The sequence below is a fragment of the Nelumbo nucifera genome, chromosome 5 (assembly GCF_055504915.1).
Source record: "Nelumbo nucifera cultivar China Antique chromosome 5, China Antique-T2T, whole genome shotgun sequence".
Taxonomy (NCBI): Eukaryota; Viridiplantae; Streptophyta; class Magnoliopsida; order Proteales; family Nelumbonaceae; genus Nelumbo; species Nelumbo nucifera.
Window position 1 is genome coordinate 56246733 of NC_142653.1, and position 17542 is coordinate 56264274.

General features: G+C 31.7%; 1 protein-coding gene across 1 annotated transcript; it reads right to left on the reverse strand.

Moving 5' to 3' along the window:
* Positions 1–530: 530 nt before the first annotated feature.
* Positions 531–5936, reverse strand: RPL21C (Ribosomal protein L21). The gene is made up of 5 exons (XM_010258097.3): positions 5543–5936; positions 5358–5438; positions 2493–2594; positions 2338–2412; positions 531–761 (listed from the first exon to the last, which is right to left on the reverse strand). The coding sequence occupies exons 1-5, from the start codon at positions 5870–5872 to the stop codon at positions 690–692; spliced, it is 660 nt and encodes a 219-aa protein (XP_010256399.1). The 5' UTR covers positions 5873–5936; the 3' UTR covers positions 531–689.
* Positions 5937–17542: the final 11606 nt, after the last annotated feature.

A 17542-nucleotide genomic window follows, 5' to 3' on the forward strand; every position in this document is an offset into this window, starting at 1 on the left:
AACTATGGGAATAGAGCAGGCCACCACCAATCAACATTTCACTAGAAGACAGAAAGGGTAGTGTGACACGCGACAGAACCCCCAGAGTCAGTTACACTCAGAACCTTCCAGATCCATGATTGCACACATGTAGGCCAGCTATGTAAGGCCCTGATCATGTAATAAGTAGTGTGAATGAACATCTCTTTTATCTCTCTCTCGGAGTCATTTTCTTCCTACCCTTCTCTCTCTTCTCTCCTTCATCTTCTGTTTCAAGAGGTTAAGCCACCCTGGAAGGGGCTTCCGAGATGAGCAGTAACTCGTCAGTTTCTGTTTGGGAGGGCAGTTCAACCAAAACTTCAGCCCTCCCAAATGAGTCCGAAGGATAGAGCTTTGGGTTAAGTATTAAGGCCTTTCAAGCTTTAGGAGTAGCTTTTAAGCCTAAAAGAGCTTTGGGATAAATATTAGTAGCTTTTAAACCAAGGCTAGCTTTGGTTGATATCTAAGTGTATCCATATCTTTCCACCATACCATGGACATAAGATGAAAAGTATGAAAAACAACTCCCCAATGGCTTTACTAACTTGCCAAAACAAGCCATGTCAAAATAAATTGTCCAGCTGCCAACGCAAACTAAATACAAATTTCTACATTTTGCAATGGAACTCCATTTACAATAATCTAGAAAATCATAAACCGCCATAAGCCACCTATGAGTCCAGTGTAACAGCTGGTGAATCTTGATAACCAGTGATCCCCGTTATCCTTATCCGTGTAATTGGCTGCAAAAGTACTTCTGTAAGTCTGCTTTCTCATAAATTGGAATACAAGAACAATAATAAAAATGAGAATAACAAAAACAATACAAGGTGGAATTAGAAGATTAACAAAGTTTTTCCATCACGGAATATGAATCGTCCATATAACTTTACATATCTTTGATAGCCTAAAAATAGTTTCTCCCAACAAAAGGGTCAACTTATATTTGTATTTGGGCAATACAACCCATTCTAATAGCATTTTCATGAAAGCTTCAAAAGAAATACGTAACATTAATGAATTGTTGATCATTTTGTTGCTCAATCTCCTTGAGAGTCTATGAGCTTCAATTATGGAAGCGGGCTGAAGGACTAAGATTTATGATGTATGTGATTTGCTGTCTTTGTTGGAAAATGTTTTCTTGGTTCCCTTACCCTTTGGATTTTATTCTTGTTCCTCCTATGAGGAGGGTGTTAAGAGTACCAATCCAACCTAAAATTAGGGCTTCTTTTGGGAGGTCTAAGCACAACACTATGCAGAGGAGACAAACTAATTGGTGCATTTCTCCATATATCTGTTTCTTTTGTTTTGCTAATGGAGAAGCTATTTACCACTTGTTAATCTCTTGCCCCTTTGTAACAAGTTTATGGGGATGTTTTTTTCCTCTCTTTTTTAGTATAGATGGAGTCCTACTGATTTGGATAGTCTTTTCAAACCATCATTCTTCACTCATCTAAAGAAAAGAGGGAGGACATTGTAGAGATGCATGAGGGCACCCACTTTATGGACAGTGTGGAAGGAGAGGAGTGAAAGAATTTTAAGGGGAAGATAAGATCTAGGCGTGCAATCATTAAAAGCATCACAACCATGGTGATCCATTGGGTGAAAACATTGATAATCTTCGACAACATACCTATGGGTGACAATACTGACATCTCTAGCAGATGGCAATAGATAGTAGACTCCACTAGCTTTAAAGTTTGCATTCCATCAAAACAGAACCCTCCAACCACAAATCAGATTAAGTTAAATTTTGATGGCAGTATTTTGGGTAACCCAGGCCCCTCTGGCATAGGAGCCTAGGAGGGGTTTGCAGAGATGGCAATGGCTCAATTAAAGCCTTATACCCTGGATAGATCAGCATTGAGGACTCTACTAGAGCAGAATTAACAGCTCTATTTTCAGGGTTAATAATAGCAAAATCTTTGAATCTCAACAACTTAAAAGTGGAAGGAGGCTCAAAAGTAGAGTTACATGGGGACATTGAAATGTCATGAGGGAACTACAAGAGTTAGGAAGGTGAGGAATTAGCAACTGTAGTTAGGTCCATAGATCAGCCAATTGTCTGGGTGATGCATTATCAAGGTTAAGGTTAAGACAAGGGGTCAATGGATCTAAGTTGTTTTGGAGACAGCTAAGGGACAATCTGTTGTTACAGAGCAATATAGGGGGGGGGGGGGATAAGATAGCAGGGGCTATCCTAATATTGAGGGGCTAAAGGCATTGTATAAACTACATTATTTTTCACTTGTAATAAAATTTTAGTTATCCATAAAAAAATATATGTAATAATAGCAATAATGAAAATCCCTGTAATACCTGTCTGTGACCAATATTCCTCCGATAGTTCTTTCTTTTCTTGTACTTGAACACAATAACTTTACGATCCAGCGTCTGCATGATAAGGGCAGAACACATGAGGCTGCAAAGAAGTAAGTAAAATGATGCAACTCAGGCAGGTATCAAGTGCCTACCTGTTCTTCAACTACAGCATGGACAGCAGCATTCAGTACAACTGGTTTTCCAATGTAGGTGCTCGTTTTGGTTCCTACCAGTAACACTTTGTTCAGAATAATCTGCATCAAAAGGATTTGTGTCATATTTAAGGATCTCAGTTTTATGCCAGGACAAAGGGAAAAGGAAGGGAAAATGAGAGAATAAAAAAGAACTGCAAGATTAGTACCAAATAAAGAACTGCAAGATTGGCACAAATTGCATATTGTTTTAGACAAAGACAATAATGAAGCAACTCAAATCCATACAATCTTTTAACTTAATGCAAAAGGTTTTAAAATACAGTAATAGTATGGAGGCCAAGGACATGGGAACTAGGTAATATGCACAGAAACCATTTAATCATATCTCACTAAATAGAACCAGGCATATGAAGAAAACAACCTTTGAGGAAGTACCAAAAAAAAAAAAAAGCAAGCAACCTTTGAGGTAACATTCTTACACCAAATTAACAGGAAGTGCTGGTTCTTTAGAATTTGTTAGATAATTGCAGAAGGATTTAATGATAAAATATCCTGAATTTTCCCATTCCCACACTCTTCTATCAGCTCTTCCAACCCACTCCCAATCATTCAAGTTTTTCCTAAACTGAGGAACCCAAACTACATTCCCATCCTGTAACAGCATACAATCCATGATCCAAACCTCTTTATCTGTAGCCAGGTCAAAAGAATTGGAAATGCATCCATCAAAGGCTTGCTTCTAAACCACACATCCCTCCAAAACATCACCTGATTTCCATTCCCTACTTTAAAACTCACATCCTTTATGAGAATAGAGCTTAGGCTTTTTCATCTCCCTTCCAAACAGAAGAGCCATGAGAATGATTGGAGATTCCTGGGTCTCAACCAAAATTCGACCCTTTGAACATTCTCTATTTCTCAATCCATAGTTGTCAAGGTGAGGCCTAGGCGATAAGACACTCTTGGAGGATTGTCTTGCCCAATGCTTAAACATTTATATGCTCTTGCATATGTTATATTTTTCTTTTATGTTATTAATAGTAGTACAACAGATATCATTAGACTAAATAATTCATATTGTGGGTTTATAGTACTAATATCATTATTCTTATACTAGTTTGACATAGGGGCCGTTTGATAACGACTGAAGTTGCTGAACTGAAAGGCTCATTGCTTTGCCTTTTAGTTGATAAAATAAATAAATAGTAAAACTTTCAAGGGTATAGTGATCAATCCAATTCCAGCTTCAGCCATTAATGAACCCAAGACCTCCTTAAAAACTTGTCACTAAAAGACAAAGCAATAATCTTTTCAGTTTAGCATCTTCAACTGTTACCAGACAGCCCCATAGTCTTGAGCCCTTTAAGACTTTAAAATCTGAGTTGATAAGTAAAAAGCAACTTTAAGTTTTTATGCAATTGGCACACAAGAATAATCAATAGGACTTCATCATCACCATCATCATCGGTTAGGACCAAAACAAGGGCTCAGCTCTTATGTTTTTATGCTTTCTTTCCTTCTTAGTTTTCTTCTAATAAATATGTTGATTTCCTGTCATTTGAGATAGGGTTTATACTTTATACATATTTCACGAGGACTATGGTAATTATTAGTTAATGATTACTGCTTATCACTATGAAACCTAGGGAACTACCCTAGGATTTATATGTTTTTTTTTTTATTTAAAAAACTCATCACCAAGGTGACTAGGTGACAAGGCATTCCCTTATTTTCTTCTCAATACAGATTTGAATAATCATGTTGTCGATGAACAAGCTTCCTTTCTTGTGTTTCATGTTTTTACCTTGTTCTTCTCATCCTTCTAGGAGACTTACACATCTTCTCAATGAAATTATCTACCTGGAATATTTCTTAAAGCCTTCAGAGTAAGTCCATTCATGAATAGATAACATGGACCCATAAGTACATGGTCAAAGTTGTGTTTTGATGGTCATTGGCCAGCTAAAATGGCCCTTGGTTGGCTAGGATGAACAGCTTATTCAGATAAGTGGTTAAATCAGATAATGATTCTTTTTTTTTTTTATTTTGATAATCATCAGGTAATGATTCATCTTGCTTACTCTCTTCCTAGGGGAGGGAATAATAGAGATTGTCTTGAGCAGAGGCTCTGGGTCTAAGATTTGGCAGAAGGACATTAGGACTGTTCCGACTGTAGTGTATCTAATAGTCTAAATTTTCTGTACCTCAGGTGCAGCAGTAGTCTACATTCTCCAGCCTACTTGACAAGTTCCTGCAGGCTATTATTGGGTCTCTCTCTATCCATTTTATGCTTCACTAACTTCTAAGAGAAAACTTTGTCTCGAAAATCATCTTACTATCATTTCCCTTCCAATAATACTTTTACTTCGCTTCTAACAAAATATCTATTGACATAGATAGTTTCAACAATTTCGGCCTTCCCACCTTGTTTAAGTGTCTAATCCGCAAATGCATAAGATAACTACAACTACGTTCCTGAAATGGTGAAGATACTTTCCCAGTTTCCTGTAAATTTTCAGCACCTATAGTTACTTATTCTCCAGCAACTATACTTACTTTATATAAGATAAGCAACTAATCAAACAACGATAAAAATTCTATTTTGTTTTTCACTTTCTTTGTGATTTCCATAGAAAATGTATCAACCTGCCAAATTGAGGCTTTGAATTTATTCTTAGTTCAAATAGTTAGAAGCTCCTTCAATTCCCTCATATTGGACCATTGTACAACACACACACGATGCAAGAAAACAACAATTTTATATTCTAATGAACCAGTCATAATCCGATAACTTATCCTGTGATTGTAGAACTAAGAAGATACAAAATTAAAAAGAACAGAAACAAATGTCAAATGGCATACCTTATCATTCACATTAGCACCTTTAAGCCTTTGTGTATAGATGTACCGTCCCGGGAAAACAATATATTGACGACCTCCAACCTAAAAATCGAAGAAACGGCGCAAACCCAGATCACGAAACACAAAAATAATTGAAGATATCATTTGGGTACTGACAGATTACACGAAATTTCTGCTTAACTCACCATGACAACAGCAAAAACCTCTTCACGTTTTGAGACATCTTTCGTGTTCTCGACAAGTTGAGTCGGCTCAGAATCTGGTTCAGATTCGACGACGGGTGCATCAGTTTCAGAGAATTTGGGAATGGAAGACAATGTGGACTTACGGTAGACGATTGGAGAAGGCGAACAGGGAAAAAAGGTGAGTCTGTTGGAAGCAAGAGAAGAAGTAGAAGGGAAGAAATTGAGGCTGGTTTTGGAAAGAAGGAGAGTCGTTGGGCTTTGCTTCTGCATAGCAACTGTTGGTGCCCATGACGAGGAGGATGAGAAGAAACCAAGTGTGGTGGACGCCATTTTTGCTACCTTCAGAGCTATCTGCTCTCTTGCTCTTCCCTTCTTATAGTAATTAAGACCCGTTTGCAGTTTGCGCCTTTGGGGTAACTTTATCCTATCCATTCCATTTATTCTGAATGACTCATATGCCCATGTTCTTATTGGGTAAATTATATAAACCCCCTGTACCAGGGGTTAGTGACAATTATCCCCTTAACTTTCATTTGCCACAATTAGGGGTGGCAATTTTTCAACCCAACCCTCTCAAATTTCACTTTTACTTTGGACAAATACATCTGGCCGTTACATCATATGATATAATGTATTAAATTACCAGATATCCATCCGAACTTTTCTTATTTTCTTTTTGACCTCATCCATTTTCTTTTAAACCTTAATTGACCCAAAAATACCTCCATTTTCTTTCAACGAAACCATTCAAAATAAGACTCCGGATCTCCTGTCCACAATAACTTTGCCCATGCCTACCCACAACACACTACCCCCGAGCATTGGGAACATCTCCCTGTGCAGAATATCATATAGGAAGATGAGATGTTCTCCATGTGTGACTGCGATGATATATGAGTAGATGTGGGCAAGAGATCCGGACTCCAAAAATAATAAGAACATTTGACTAATATAGAAGTACAAGTTTCTTTAAATTCTTGACTGCTAATCCATTTGTATTTTGAGAGAAGGGGTGGGGTGTAAAATAAACACCAAAAAAATGGGAAATTGTGGTATAATTATGTAGAACTATAACATTATTTTCAAGAGACAAGATCTTTATTTTTCAAAAAGAAAATTTCTTTTTAGATCTATGGAGAAAATTACTACAAGAATGCCACTATATAGTTTGAAAAATGCCCTTTAAATACATTCATCCACTAAAATCCTTAGAAACTCAAGTTCATTTCATTAAACTACACAATAATTTTGGTCTAGAGTTCATTATAATTAAAAAGTCCAATAAAAAAATCCACTCAAATGAATCTCTCTTCATCTTAAAATAAAGAAACTTTGCACTCCTTTCTCAAATAAACCAAGAAAAACCAAATGGAACCTTATATTTCTATAAGAAAAAAACCTCTACCATTTCATCTGAATATTAAATGCAACCAGAAATCTGTAAGGATCTATTAGAGCAATCAAGAGGACTTCAATTTATACTTAGAAAATTGATCAAATCATAAATCATCTAAATAAATAAGAAAAGGGTAGTTTGGACTTTGGAGATATAAAAATATTTAAATAGTTGAATAAGAGTGTTTTTTGAAGTTAAGTGATGAAACTCTAAGAGAGGATATTTGTTGTAAAGTGAAAGTTGGGGGGGTAATTGTCATTGACCCCATAGTATAGGGGGATCTTTTTGACTTATTGTTCTTTATTTGTTTGGACTAATATGTTTTCTTTAGCTTTTGTTAAAGGTGTAAAACAGGTTGTGCCATTTATGGGCATGCACATCCCGCCAACTACAATAAAATAGTAGATATTATACTATTTAATTTCAATTTTATTGTATTTCTTAATTTCATGTTATTATTTCATATATAAACAATGGTATACATCAAAACCCATATAGAATAAAATTTTAAGACTTTTTTTTTTAATTTATTGTCTATCTTATTAATTTATTTTAATTTTCATTTTCTTTCAAATTTTCTCAAAAGATCATGTTAGCCTGTGGCCCGTTTAAGCTCGGGCCTTAGGACATGTTGGACTTCCCTCTTAAGGAATTCATGTTAGGAAAGCATGGCCTGCTACAAATGCGAGTGGCTTGCAAAAGTGGGTCATGCCAGCCTAGCTCGACCCACAAGACACCTCTAATTAGCCATTGATAGGAATGGCTTGAATGGGCCCAAGGACCAGTTGAGGTGAGTTATTGGATCAGCCATTCATGATTCAATCCAGATTCCTAGGTTGTGACTATCAAGTTCAACTCGCTAGTAAATTATGAGACTCGAACTTGAGCTCATGCTCGATTCAAGCTAGAGACTTGAGCTCAAATTCAGCTTGAGTCAAAAGCTTGTAAGTTCAAGCTCAACTTGAGCTCAACTATGAGCAAAGAGTTTTATAAAAATAAAAAATTATACATATAAAAATATTTTTTATTTGACATATAAAAAACTAAGAATTATAAAACTAGTTATTATTATATATATAAAAATATAAATATTATATATATAACATTTTTATGTTATATATGTTTATATATATATTATTTTTTTACATATAATATACATACATATATATGTATATATGTAATGGAGATCAATTAGGCTCGTGAGTCGAGCTTGAATAGCTTGTGGCCACCCCTAGTGGTAATTATAAATAACAAATAAAAAATAATAACAAATAAAAACAACATTAAAAAAGTACTTGTTTTATTAGAAAGCTTTCAACTATCATATTGGAATTAGAATGAGTTTTGCAACATTGTATGATTGGTAAAGGTCTTACCTAGGGATGGCAATTTCTACAACCTGTATAGGTACGGGTAGGGTATGGTATTAGGCTAAACCAGACCCTCCCCAACCCATACATTATTGGAAAGCATATAAACTTTATACATTAGGTGTTTAATTTAATAATATTTTGAATTTTATGTGAAGGATAATTAAGAGTTTGTGTTTTTTACATGTTTTAATCAAATAATTGGAAAATTTGTTGATTGTTTGTGTTATTTTACTTGTTTAGTGCTTATATATAACAAGAAATAATAGGAAATTAGATGTGGGTTCTAAACCCAACCCACCTTATCCTTGAATGTAGGGAGGGTAGTGTTAGGGATGTGGTTTTGCATTTTCATGTGCAATGAGAGTTTGGATTCTCAAAATCCAACCCCGCTACGAGTTTTGGGGTGGGTATTGGTTGAGAGGTTTAGAGAGGCGGATAAGGTCTAGAATTTACAAAACCCTCCCTGAACCTGCCCCTAGCCATCCCTAGTACTACCATCATCTATCATCATCTAAGTTTTGTCCCAAGTATATATTGGGTTGGTTACATGAAGCCTGTTTCATAATTCCATTCTATTTATTGTCATATCCTTTGTTAAATTATGGGTATTTAAATTATTACTTGTTATTTTCACCCAAGTCCTTTTGATATGCCTATAGCTAATTAATTCTCATTCAATTTGTAATAAATCACATTTTTTTTTTATAAATGTTGTCATTGGTTTTCTATACACATGACAGAATCATCTCAATTTATTCTCATTTTATCACCTACTGGAATTACTCTTAGATTCCTTTGTATGACCATATTTCTATTCCTATCTTTACCACTCAAAATCTATGCTGCATGAATTACACCGTGAAGTAAAAACATGAATCTGTGATAAAACATGCCACAATTGACATCTTTAATGTTGTAAAAGTTTTGATGGTAGGTATATCTTGTGACACATGAATGAAGGAAAAGTAGACAATGTGATGTCTTTAACATGATTGTCTTAAATCTTTATTTAACATGCAACAAATATTTGTAAATGCATTATAGTTGGACTCATCAAGTAACAATCAAATTTCATAATATATTCCTATCAATGTCTAGAAAATAAGGATAAAGCCAATATGAATCAAAATTTTACTTAATTGTTGAAGAGCTCTGTATAAATAGATTCTTGGTTATCAAAATAAACAATGTATTAGGCCTTGTTCGTTTATCAATAACACTTCCCTGAGTAAATACACTTACGCATTTTCTTTTTGTCATAATTTTTTCTCTGTTATCATTTTTTCCTTGCCTCAACCCATGTTCTTTTTGTAGGGGCATTTTAGTCTAATTCTTTCCCTCATAATGAGAAAGGGAGAAGGCTAAATCTTTCCTTGGTAAGTGACCAAAAAACTTACCATGGGAAGTTTATTTGTGATGGGACCCACATGATCCAAATGAACGTGAGGAAGTTGGTCCAATTGCCCCGTCCAAATTGTCAATAAACAAACAAAGCCTAAGTATCACAACAATTAAAATTCTAAAGTATGTGTTATTTCTCCACTATGTATATTTTTGACAATTATAATATTAGCTTATTGTATAAGATAAATTAATCAAAATAGTAAGTATAATGTAATTTTATAGGTAAAAATTGAAATATTGTTTTAATATTAAATTCGATTTAAATTCTTCTAACATACCAAAATGAGAAATTGTAACATATTACATAACATTTTCTCTTATAACTAATATAAATTATTTTCCACATGCAAACCATGAAGATATTAGCTAGTATTTTAAAATTATGTGAGGTTCACATATCTCTATGTTTTTTCGAGTTAAGGTTTTAAAAAATATATACTTATAATCGATGCATTATTAGATGAAGCATACATCTATTACTATATAATGCCAACATTTGCGGATATGCCCAATACCCTTAAGTGGGTATTGATGTGTATTGATATGATTAATACCCCCTATTTTTTTTTTTTACTTTTTTTTTTATTTTGTAAGTATTAGAGGGTCCCACCCAGTATTTTTTAAAGTTTTAAGTATTTAAAAAATTTTTACATCTGATGTATCCATGCATATTTGGATGCATCAATATGGATATGATATGTCCGATATGGGGCATATTATATCGATATTTTTATCCTTGATCACATCATATATGGTTATCCTTTTATCTTTTCTTACACAATGCCCTTAAACTAATTATATAAAAAATATAATATGAAAGCATGAAACCATGAAAAGAGACATTACTATTACTATTATTATTGTTGTTGTTGATATTTTTATTGTAAGGCGGTGGAGATGTGGTCTATGCCTGATAGTCTAAATTAGGAAGAGGAAAAAGGAGAGAAGATATGGTTAAACCCTCGGGCAAGCTGCCTACATATCATCCAATAAGGGATCTATCCTCTATAGCTTATTAGAGATGGAATTTCAATGAAGGGGAGATGGAGGAAATGAGTTGATGACTATAGGAGAGGGCAAAGGTAATGGAAGAAGAGGAGAGAGAGAGAGAGAGAATGGCTCTCCCATGATTAATTGGTTGAAAGAGTCCCCCAAAGTGGGTATGAAGCTCCTATTTATAAAAGTTTGGGTTCCCATATTCTAGATTATTCTTAGATCTTTATATTTACTATTTTACTCTTGAGTATTTTGGAATGTCCCTTAACTATTTGAGTAAATATTTATTTTAACTAATGTTACTCTAGAATATTCTATTTTTTAAATAGTGCACATGCTCTCAATTGTCATTTTAGAATGTTCTAATCATAAATACTCTCTTAATTAATGTTTTGAAATATTCCAACACTTAGTGCACCTTATGTGTCATGAAAACATACCGATCTGACTTGGATTTGAGTAGGGTTGATTGGATTAATATTCTTTCATGACACTATGATCTTATTAGTTGTGTTGTTGTGATTTTAAAACACAAGATGCTTGAATATAATTTTGTTTTTTACAAGCATGATATTCACTTTTTTATGCTAATTTTGTTGTGTAGCAAGCTTGTGACTTGTGAATTTGGAACAAGGAAACAAATTTGCATATTTCATGAATTTTTAGATTAATGAGTCCAGATTGCCTTTGAAATGACATTTGCATTTTGAAGTGATGTTTATATTTTACTAATTTAGTAGTCATTAGACCTAAAGCCAAGAGGAATTTTACAAGTGATTAGCCTCCAAAATTCGAAGGAAAGTTACAAGTATTGGTCTATACATTTTGTAAAATTTTTAACAAAACAAACCCCTAAATTTTTTAAAAACTTTAAGTGAACCAACCTCAAATGTTTTGAAAATTTCAAGTGAAATCAGCCTTAATTTTTTTTGAAAAATTTCAAGTGAATTAGCCCCCAGTGGTTTTGGGAAAGGTTAGCCCCTAGTTGTTTGGAAGGGGTCAGTGGTGTGGTAACATTAAGTAGTACAAGATTATGAGTGTCAAATTAAATCACTATGTTTATATAGGTACCAATTAAACATATAGAGCTCAACATGATCAAATGGTTTTAGCATTTACCAATATAGCTTTAGAATGTTGATTCATTCTACATAAATACAATAAAAAATAAAATAAAATACTAGATTTAATAATTCTTCTTGTTAATGTTTTATAAGAGAGTAATAAAAAATTATATTAAAAGTCCAACTACAATGCAAAAGTAGCACAATAAATCAAAAAGGTAACCAATTACATCAAGAAGCCAATTCCCAAACTCCCAATTAGATATGTCTATGGGTCAAGTCACGTAGTAAATTGCATTGTAGGATAACAAGCGTCAAGTCTAACAAGTAACATACATAAAAATAAAGTGAAAGGATAATAAAATAACAATATAAAAATTTCTTAACAAACTCAATGGTTTGAAGTCGTTCTTATGTACCCATAATCAACAAAAAATGAGTCAAATTTATTGCACCATTGCCTAAGAGTTTGTTTTAGCACATTAGTTCATACTTCTAGTCAATTCCAATACAATACAAATTGATAACATTTTTATACTAGGGGAAAATGTTTCATCAAAATTAACACTCTTTTTCTACCCAAAAACTCGTACAACTAATATTATCTTATATCTTGGCCTATTATGAATTATTGTCTTCGGATTTCAATCTAAACAACCACTTCTTCTTAAGTACTCTCTTGCATTTAGGTAATTCACCAAATCATGTGTGGTTATCAACCAAGAAGTTCATCTCTTCTTACTAGATAGTATTTTTTATAATTTTTTACCTCTCCTTTATTTGTAAGCATAAAGAATTCTTCAAGTAGGTACTTCTTTGATGGTTGTTTCTCTCTAATGACTCTTATTGGTGACTTTTGAGGGGGTTGTACTCTATTCATCATCTTGTATCTGATGAGCATTATCATCTTTATTTTCTTAATTTTCATTTTCTTCCTTTATATCACCATGCACTACTTAAGAAGTGATTGGATCCAATTCAATTAGACCATTTATGCAAAGTTGTTGATGCTCAACTTTTTTAACATTTTTAATTGTTTTGTCTTAAAAAAAGACCACATCTCAGCTTCTAACAATCTTTTCTCAATAAGATTCCATAACTTGTAACCAATTTTTTCATTTACATATCACAAAAAAATACACGGCTTTATCATCAAGCTTGGATCTATCTTTTTTTTTGAAACATGCACAACTGTCTTACATCCAAACAATCTCAAATGTTTATAAGAAATATTCTTTCTTGTTCATTAACGGTGTTGATGGAGATGGATTAATCAAATAATGTAAAGTATACATTGCCTTTCTCTAAATACCTTTTAGTAATTTTGCATTTGATAGCATACATCAAATTCTTTCCAAAATACTGGGATTCATTCTTTTATCCGTACCATTTTGTTGTGGTATTTTGAGAATGAACTATTTATGTATAATGGTATGATTTCTATAATAATTTTCAAATGAGCTAACATGTATTTCCCACCATTGTCAATGCGAATGCATTTAAGAGATCATTTTTGTCACCTTTCAACCTTAACATGCATTTACTTAAATATCTCTAAGACATCATTTTATACTTCATAACATATACCCATATTTTTCTAGATGCATCATCTATGAAAATAACAAAATAAGAGGCACCATCAAGAGTTTTAACTTTCATAGAAACATATACATCAAAATGAATTAATTTTAATACATCAGTTTTTTTGTAAGATCGAAGTTTTCTAAAATGGAACATTATATATGTTTCTTGCCAACTAAATAACAAACAAATTGAGTTAAAAATGTACCTATCTTACTAGAGAGAAGTTGCGTTTTTGTAAGAATTTGTAGACCTAAAATATTTTATATCATAAATTTAATTTTTAAATTTTATTTTTTAATAATGCCACTATAATTTTTTAAATTTAAATTTAATTTTTTAAGTTTAAATATTTTGAACCAACCAACCAAATCGAAAAAATGACCCAAACTAATACAACCCAAATTGTCTGGTTTTACTAATGATCAATCAACTTTGGGTGACCAACTTTCCAACCTAACTAGGTTGATTTGATTGGCCAAATAGCCTACAACCAAACAGAACCAACCCATGAACATTCCTAATTTCAGCTAAATTAATAGTTTAATATGTCTCTAATAAATAATAATAGTTTAATCTCCGATAACTATTGAAAATTTATTTAAAAATACACAATTGTTGAAAATATATTGATAATGAAAATACAATAATTACAAAAATACATATAGTTTAATCTCTAATAAATATTAATCAATAAATTATAACAAAAATACAATAAGTGCAATAAATTAAACTTAAAAAGTTAAACAATAGTAGTTTAATCTCTAATAATTATTGAAAGAATTCTGTTAAATAAAAAACAAAAATAGATCTATACATAATTATTGAAAATATATTTATCACAAAAAACAATAAATAATTAATTAAAATACAATAAATATTAATTTTAGTATATATTAAAATAAAACAAATATAGATTATGATTTTAAAATTATTATTAATAAATATTAATTTTTTTGAAATATATTTTCTAGAATTCTTAATTAATATAAGTGAAATTAGTTATTTAAAATATTATTTAGTTATTTAAATAATCGTATCATTTAAATTTTAGAATATTAATAATCCATAAAGTTATAATTTATAATATTATTACATAATTTTGTAAAATATTAAATTATTAATAATTTGAATATTATGTTATAGTTACTTTTCTAGTTTTAAGAAATTTTTTAAGTTTATTACATAATTTCATTATTTTAATTGTTCAAAATCTAGTTGTGTTATATTTTGTTAGTTAAAATACTTAGTTATTTAAATATATAAAATATTTAAAAATTTCGTTATTTGAACTTTATTTCTATTAAAGTTATTACATAATATTAAATATTTTTTTATTTAAGTTATTTAGTTCTTGAAGTATTTAAATAATATTTTACTTCTTACTGTTAAATTTTTATTATTTGAATAGCATTTAAATTGAATAATCCGGAAAACCCTAATTTATATTGTTAGTACATAATTCCGTGATGCATTTTGTAAAAATATAAAATTATTAATAATATAAATATTATTTATTCGATTATAATTATTCTTTGTATTTTTAATAAATATTTAAAGTTATTATATATAACTTTTTAGAATATTTAAATAATTTTTAAGTTTTTTAATTCAAACTTTCTATAGATAGATATAGATAAAAGGGGGGGGGGGGGAGAGGATAAATTGGAATTAGAGATAATTTAGGAGAAAGTGGGGGATAATGGGGGAGGTATTTTAGGAGAAATTTTAGGAGATGATATTATTTAGATTATTGGGAGGGTGGGTGTGTGCGGGAGAGAGAGAAAATCTCATTGGTTGTTTTTAAAAAATGACATGGAATAAAAAATAAAAGAAAAAAAGAGAAAAGGAGAAAATTTCTAAACCGCTGTGTGTATGTATATATATATATATATATATATATATATATATATATATATATATTATATATATCACCACTACAAAAGTGAGCTTGGGTCTTGTAGAAATTACACTACTTTCCTCTTATCACCACAAGAGAGCATTGGGAAAATTTTTAACAACCATTACCAAAATGACTTAAGTACCCTTCATCTATTCTTTTCATTGAAATTATGTTATGTCAAAGATTTGGAACATGCCTCGCATCTTTGAAATCAATTTGCATCTAACATTTGTCTTCACATGTACATGACCTTTTCTCATAATTTTTAAAGTTCCATTTTGTCCCATATTCACCACACCAAAGTCATCGGATTTGTAAGAAGTAAAGAATTCTTTCCTTGAGGTAGCATGGTAGAATGCACTGGTATCAACCACCCAATTTATATATGAAAAGTGAGATTAATGCAAGATTCCTCACACCTTGAAAAATGATTGCCTCTCTGTCAAAACCAACTACAATGGTTTATTTTTCTTCTTTTTCTTCATATTTTTCTTTTTGTTCTTTCTTGAATTTTCTGCATTCCTTCTTTACATGCTTAGCTTCTTGCAATAATAGCATGAAATCTCTCTCTCTCTCTCTCTCTCTCTCTCTACTTAGACCTTCTTTTAAATTTGTCATGGCATCGTGGATTTCTAGCTTTGCTTCTCCCTTAGTTTTTTTATAATAAGTGCATCTCCTTAATATAAATTAGATGTTTTTGATCTTCTTGCTTTTTCATTTAACAAACTAGTTATAACTTGACTCAGTGTGAGAGCTTTATTGGGTGCGGAGTTACTTAGATACACAGAACTAAATAACAAGACTTGAAATTTATCAATGTAAAACCATTTTCATAGAGGAAAGGTGATTCACAATGCTTTGTATTTTATTCAAATTCTCCATAATTGAAGTGTCATTCTTGAACATTAAGTTCACAAGCTTCTTAAACAAAAAACTTTGTTTTCCACTATTTTTCTTTCATTTACTTTCAAACTTCTTCCAAAGAGTGTACCAAAGTTTTTATAAAAACATAGTAGAAGATGCTATTTTCAATCCATTGCTTAGGCTGCATGTGGACGAGGTGTAAAACGTCATTGATGACATTTTACACTGAACCGTATATATAATGGCCGTTGCATTTTGAAAATTGATGTAAAAAATGTAAAGTTTTACATCGATAAAATCGATGTAGTTTTTACATCGATTATTGATGTAAAACTTTGAAGGTGGTGAGGTTTTACATATATTATCGACATAAAACTACACTCCATCCAAACGCACGCAAAACTGAACTGGAGTGTAGTTTTACATTGATAATAATTACACTATTTTACCAAATGCATACAAAAGCGAACCGGTGTAAATTTTACATCGGTTCTTGATTTACATCGCATCCAAATGAAGCCTTAATGACATCTATAGATTTTTGGTTAAGTTTCTTTTATTTTTCAATGGACATCCCTTCTAATTAGACTTTTTCTCCTTCAATTGATTCATATAAGCCCCTACAAAACAATAAATCTTTTATTATTGACTTACAAATAGTCAATTTTCTTTTATTCAACATAACCATATGATTTGTACTAGCATCCATGATTTATCCACACAAAATGCTTCAACCATGGCTTTAATATCACTTTGTTGGGGTTAAAATCCCTTATAACAATGTGCAAATCAACCATGTAAAATGAAAAGGAGAAACAATAAATGGTGTTCACCGAGGCAAATAATTAGGCACAATAAGAACAAAGATGCATCAAAACATTTAATGTGAAAACCCCTTGGTGTAAGGGTAAAAACCACAAGGTCGTAGTTCAAGAAACTTCTACTATCAACAAAAATAATGGAATTACAACTTCTCTAGTTTCAACTTCAAAAGAAAAGAACCTCTGTTTGATATACAAAAACAATAATCAAATATAATGTATTTCAACAAACAAAATATGAGAAAGACCTCAGCAAACAAGACTATTAAAACCCTCTCCAAAACCACTGTTGAAGATCCAAAAAACCCACACTAACTTGATGGACACAAAGTAATAACCAAAATGTTGATTGGTATATTGCAAGAAAGATGAAAACCCTTTTTCACTTGCAAAGAGGATATCCAACACATAAGTTTTGGATGTCAAGAGAGTCAACTTTAACACAAATGAGGCTTGTAGAGAAAACCAAAAAATAATAGAGAATAGGTCCCACCATCCACTAGTAGCCAAAACAAGACAAGTTTGTCTCTTTCTCACTAAGAGAGAATGCCAATAGCCACTTGACTTTGTCTTTCTAAACTTCTTCTTAGACATTCAT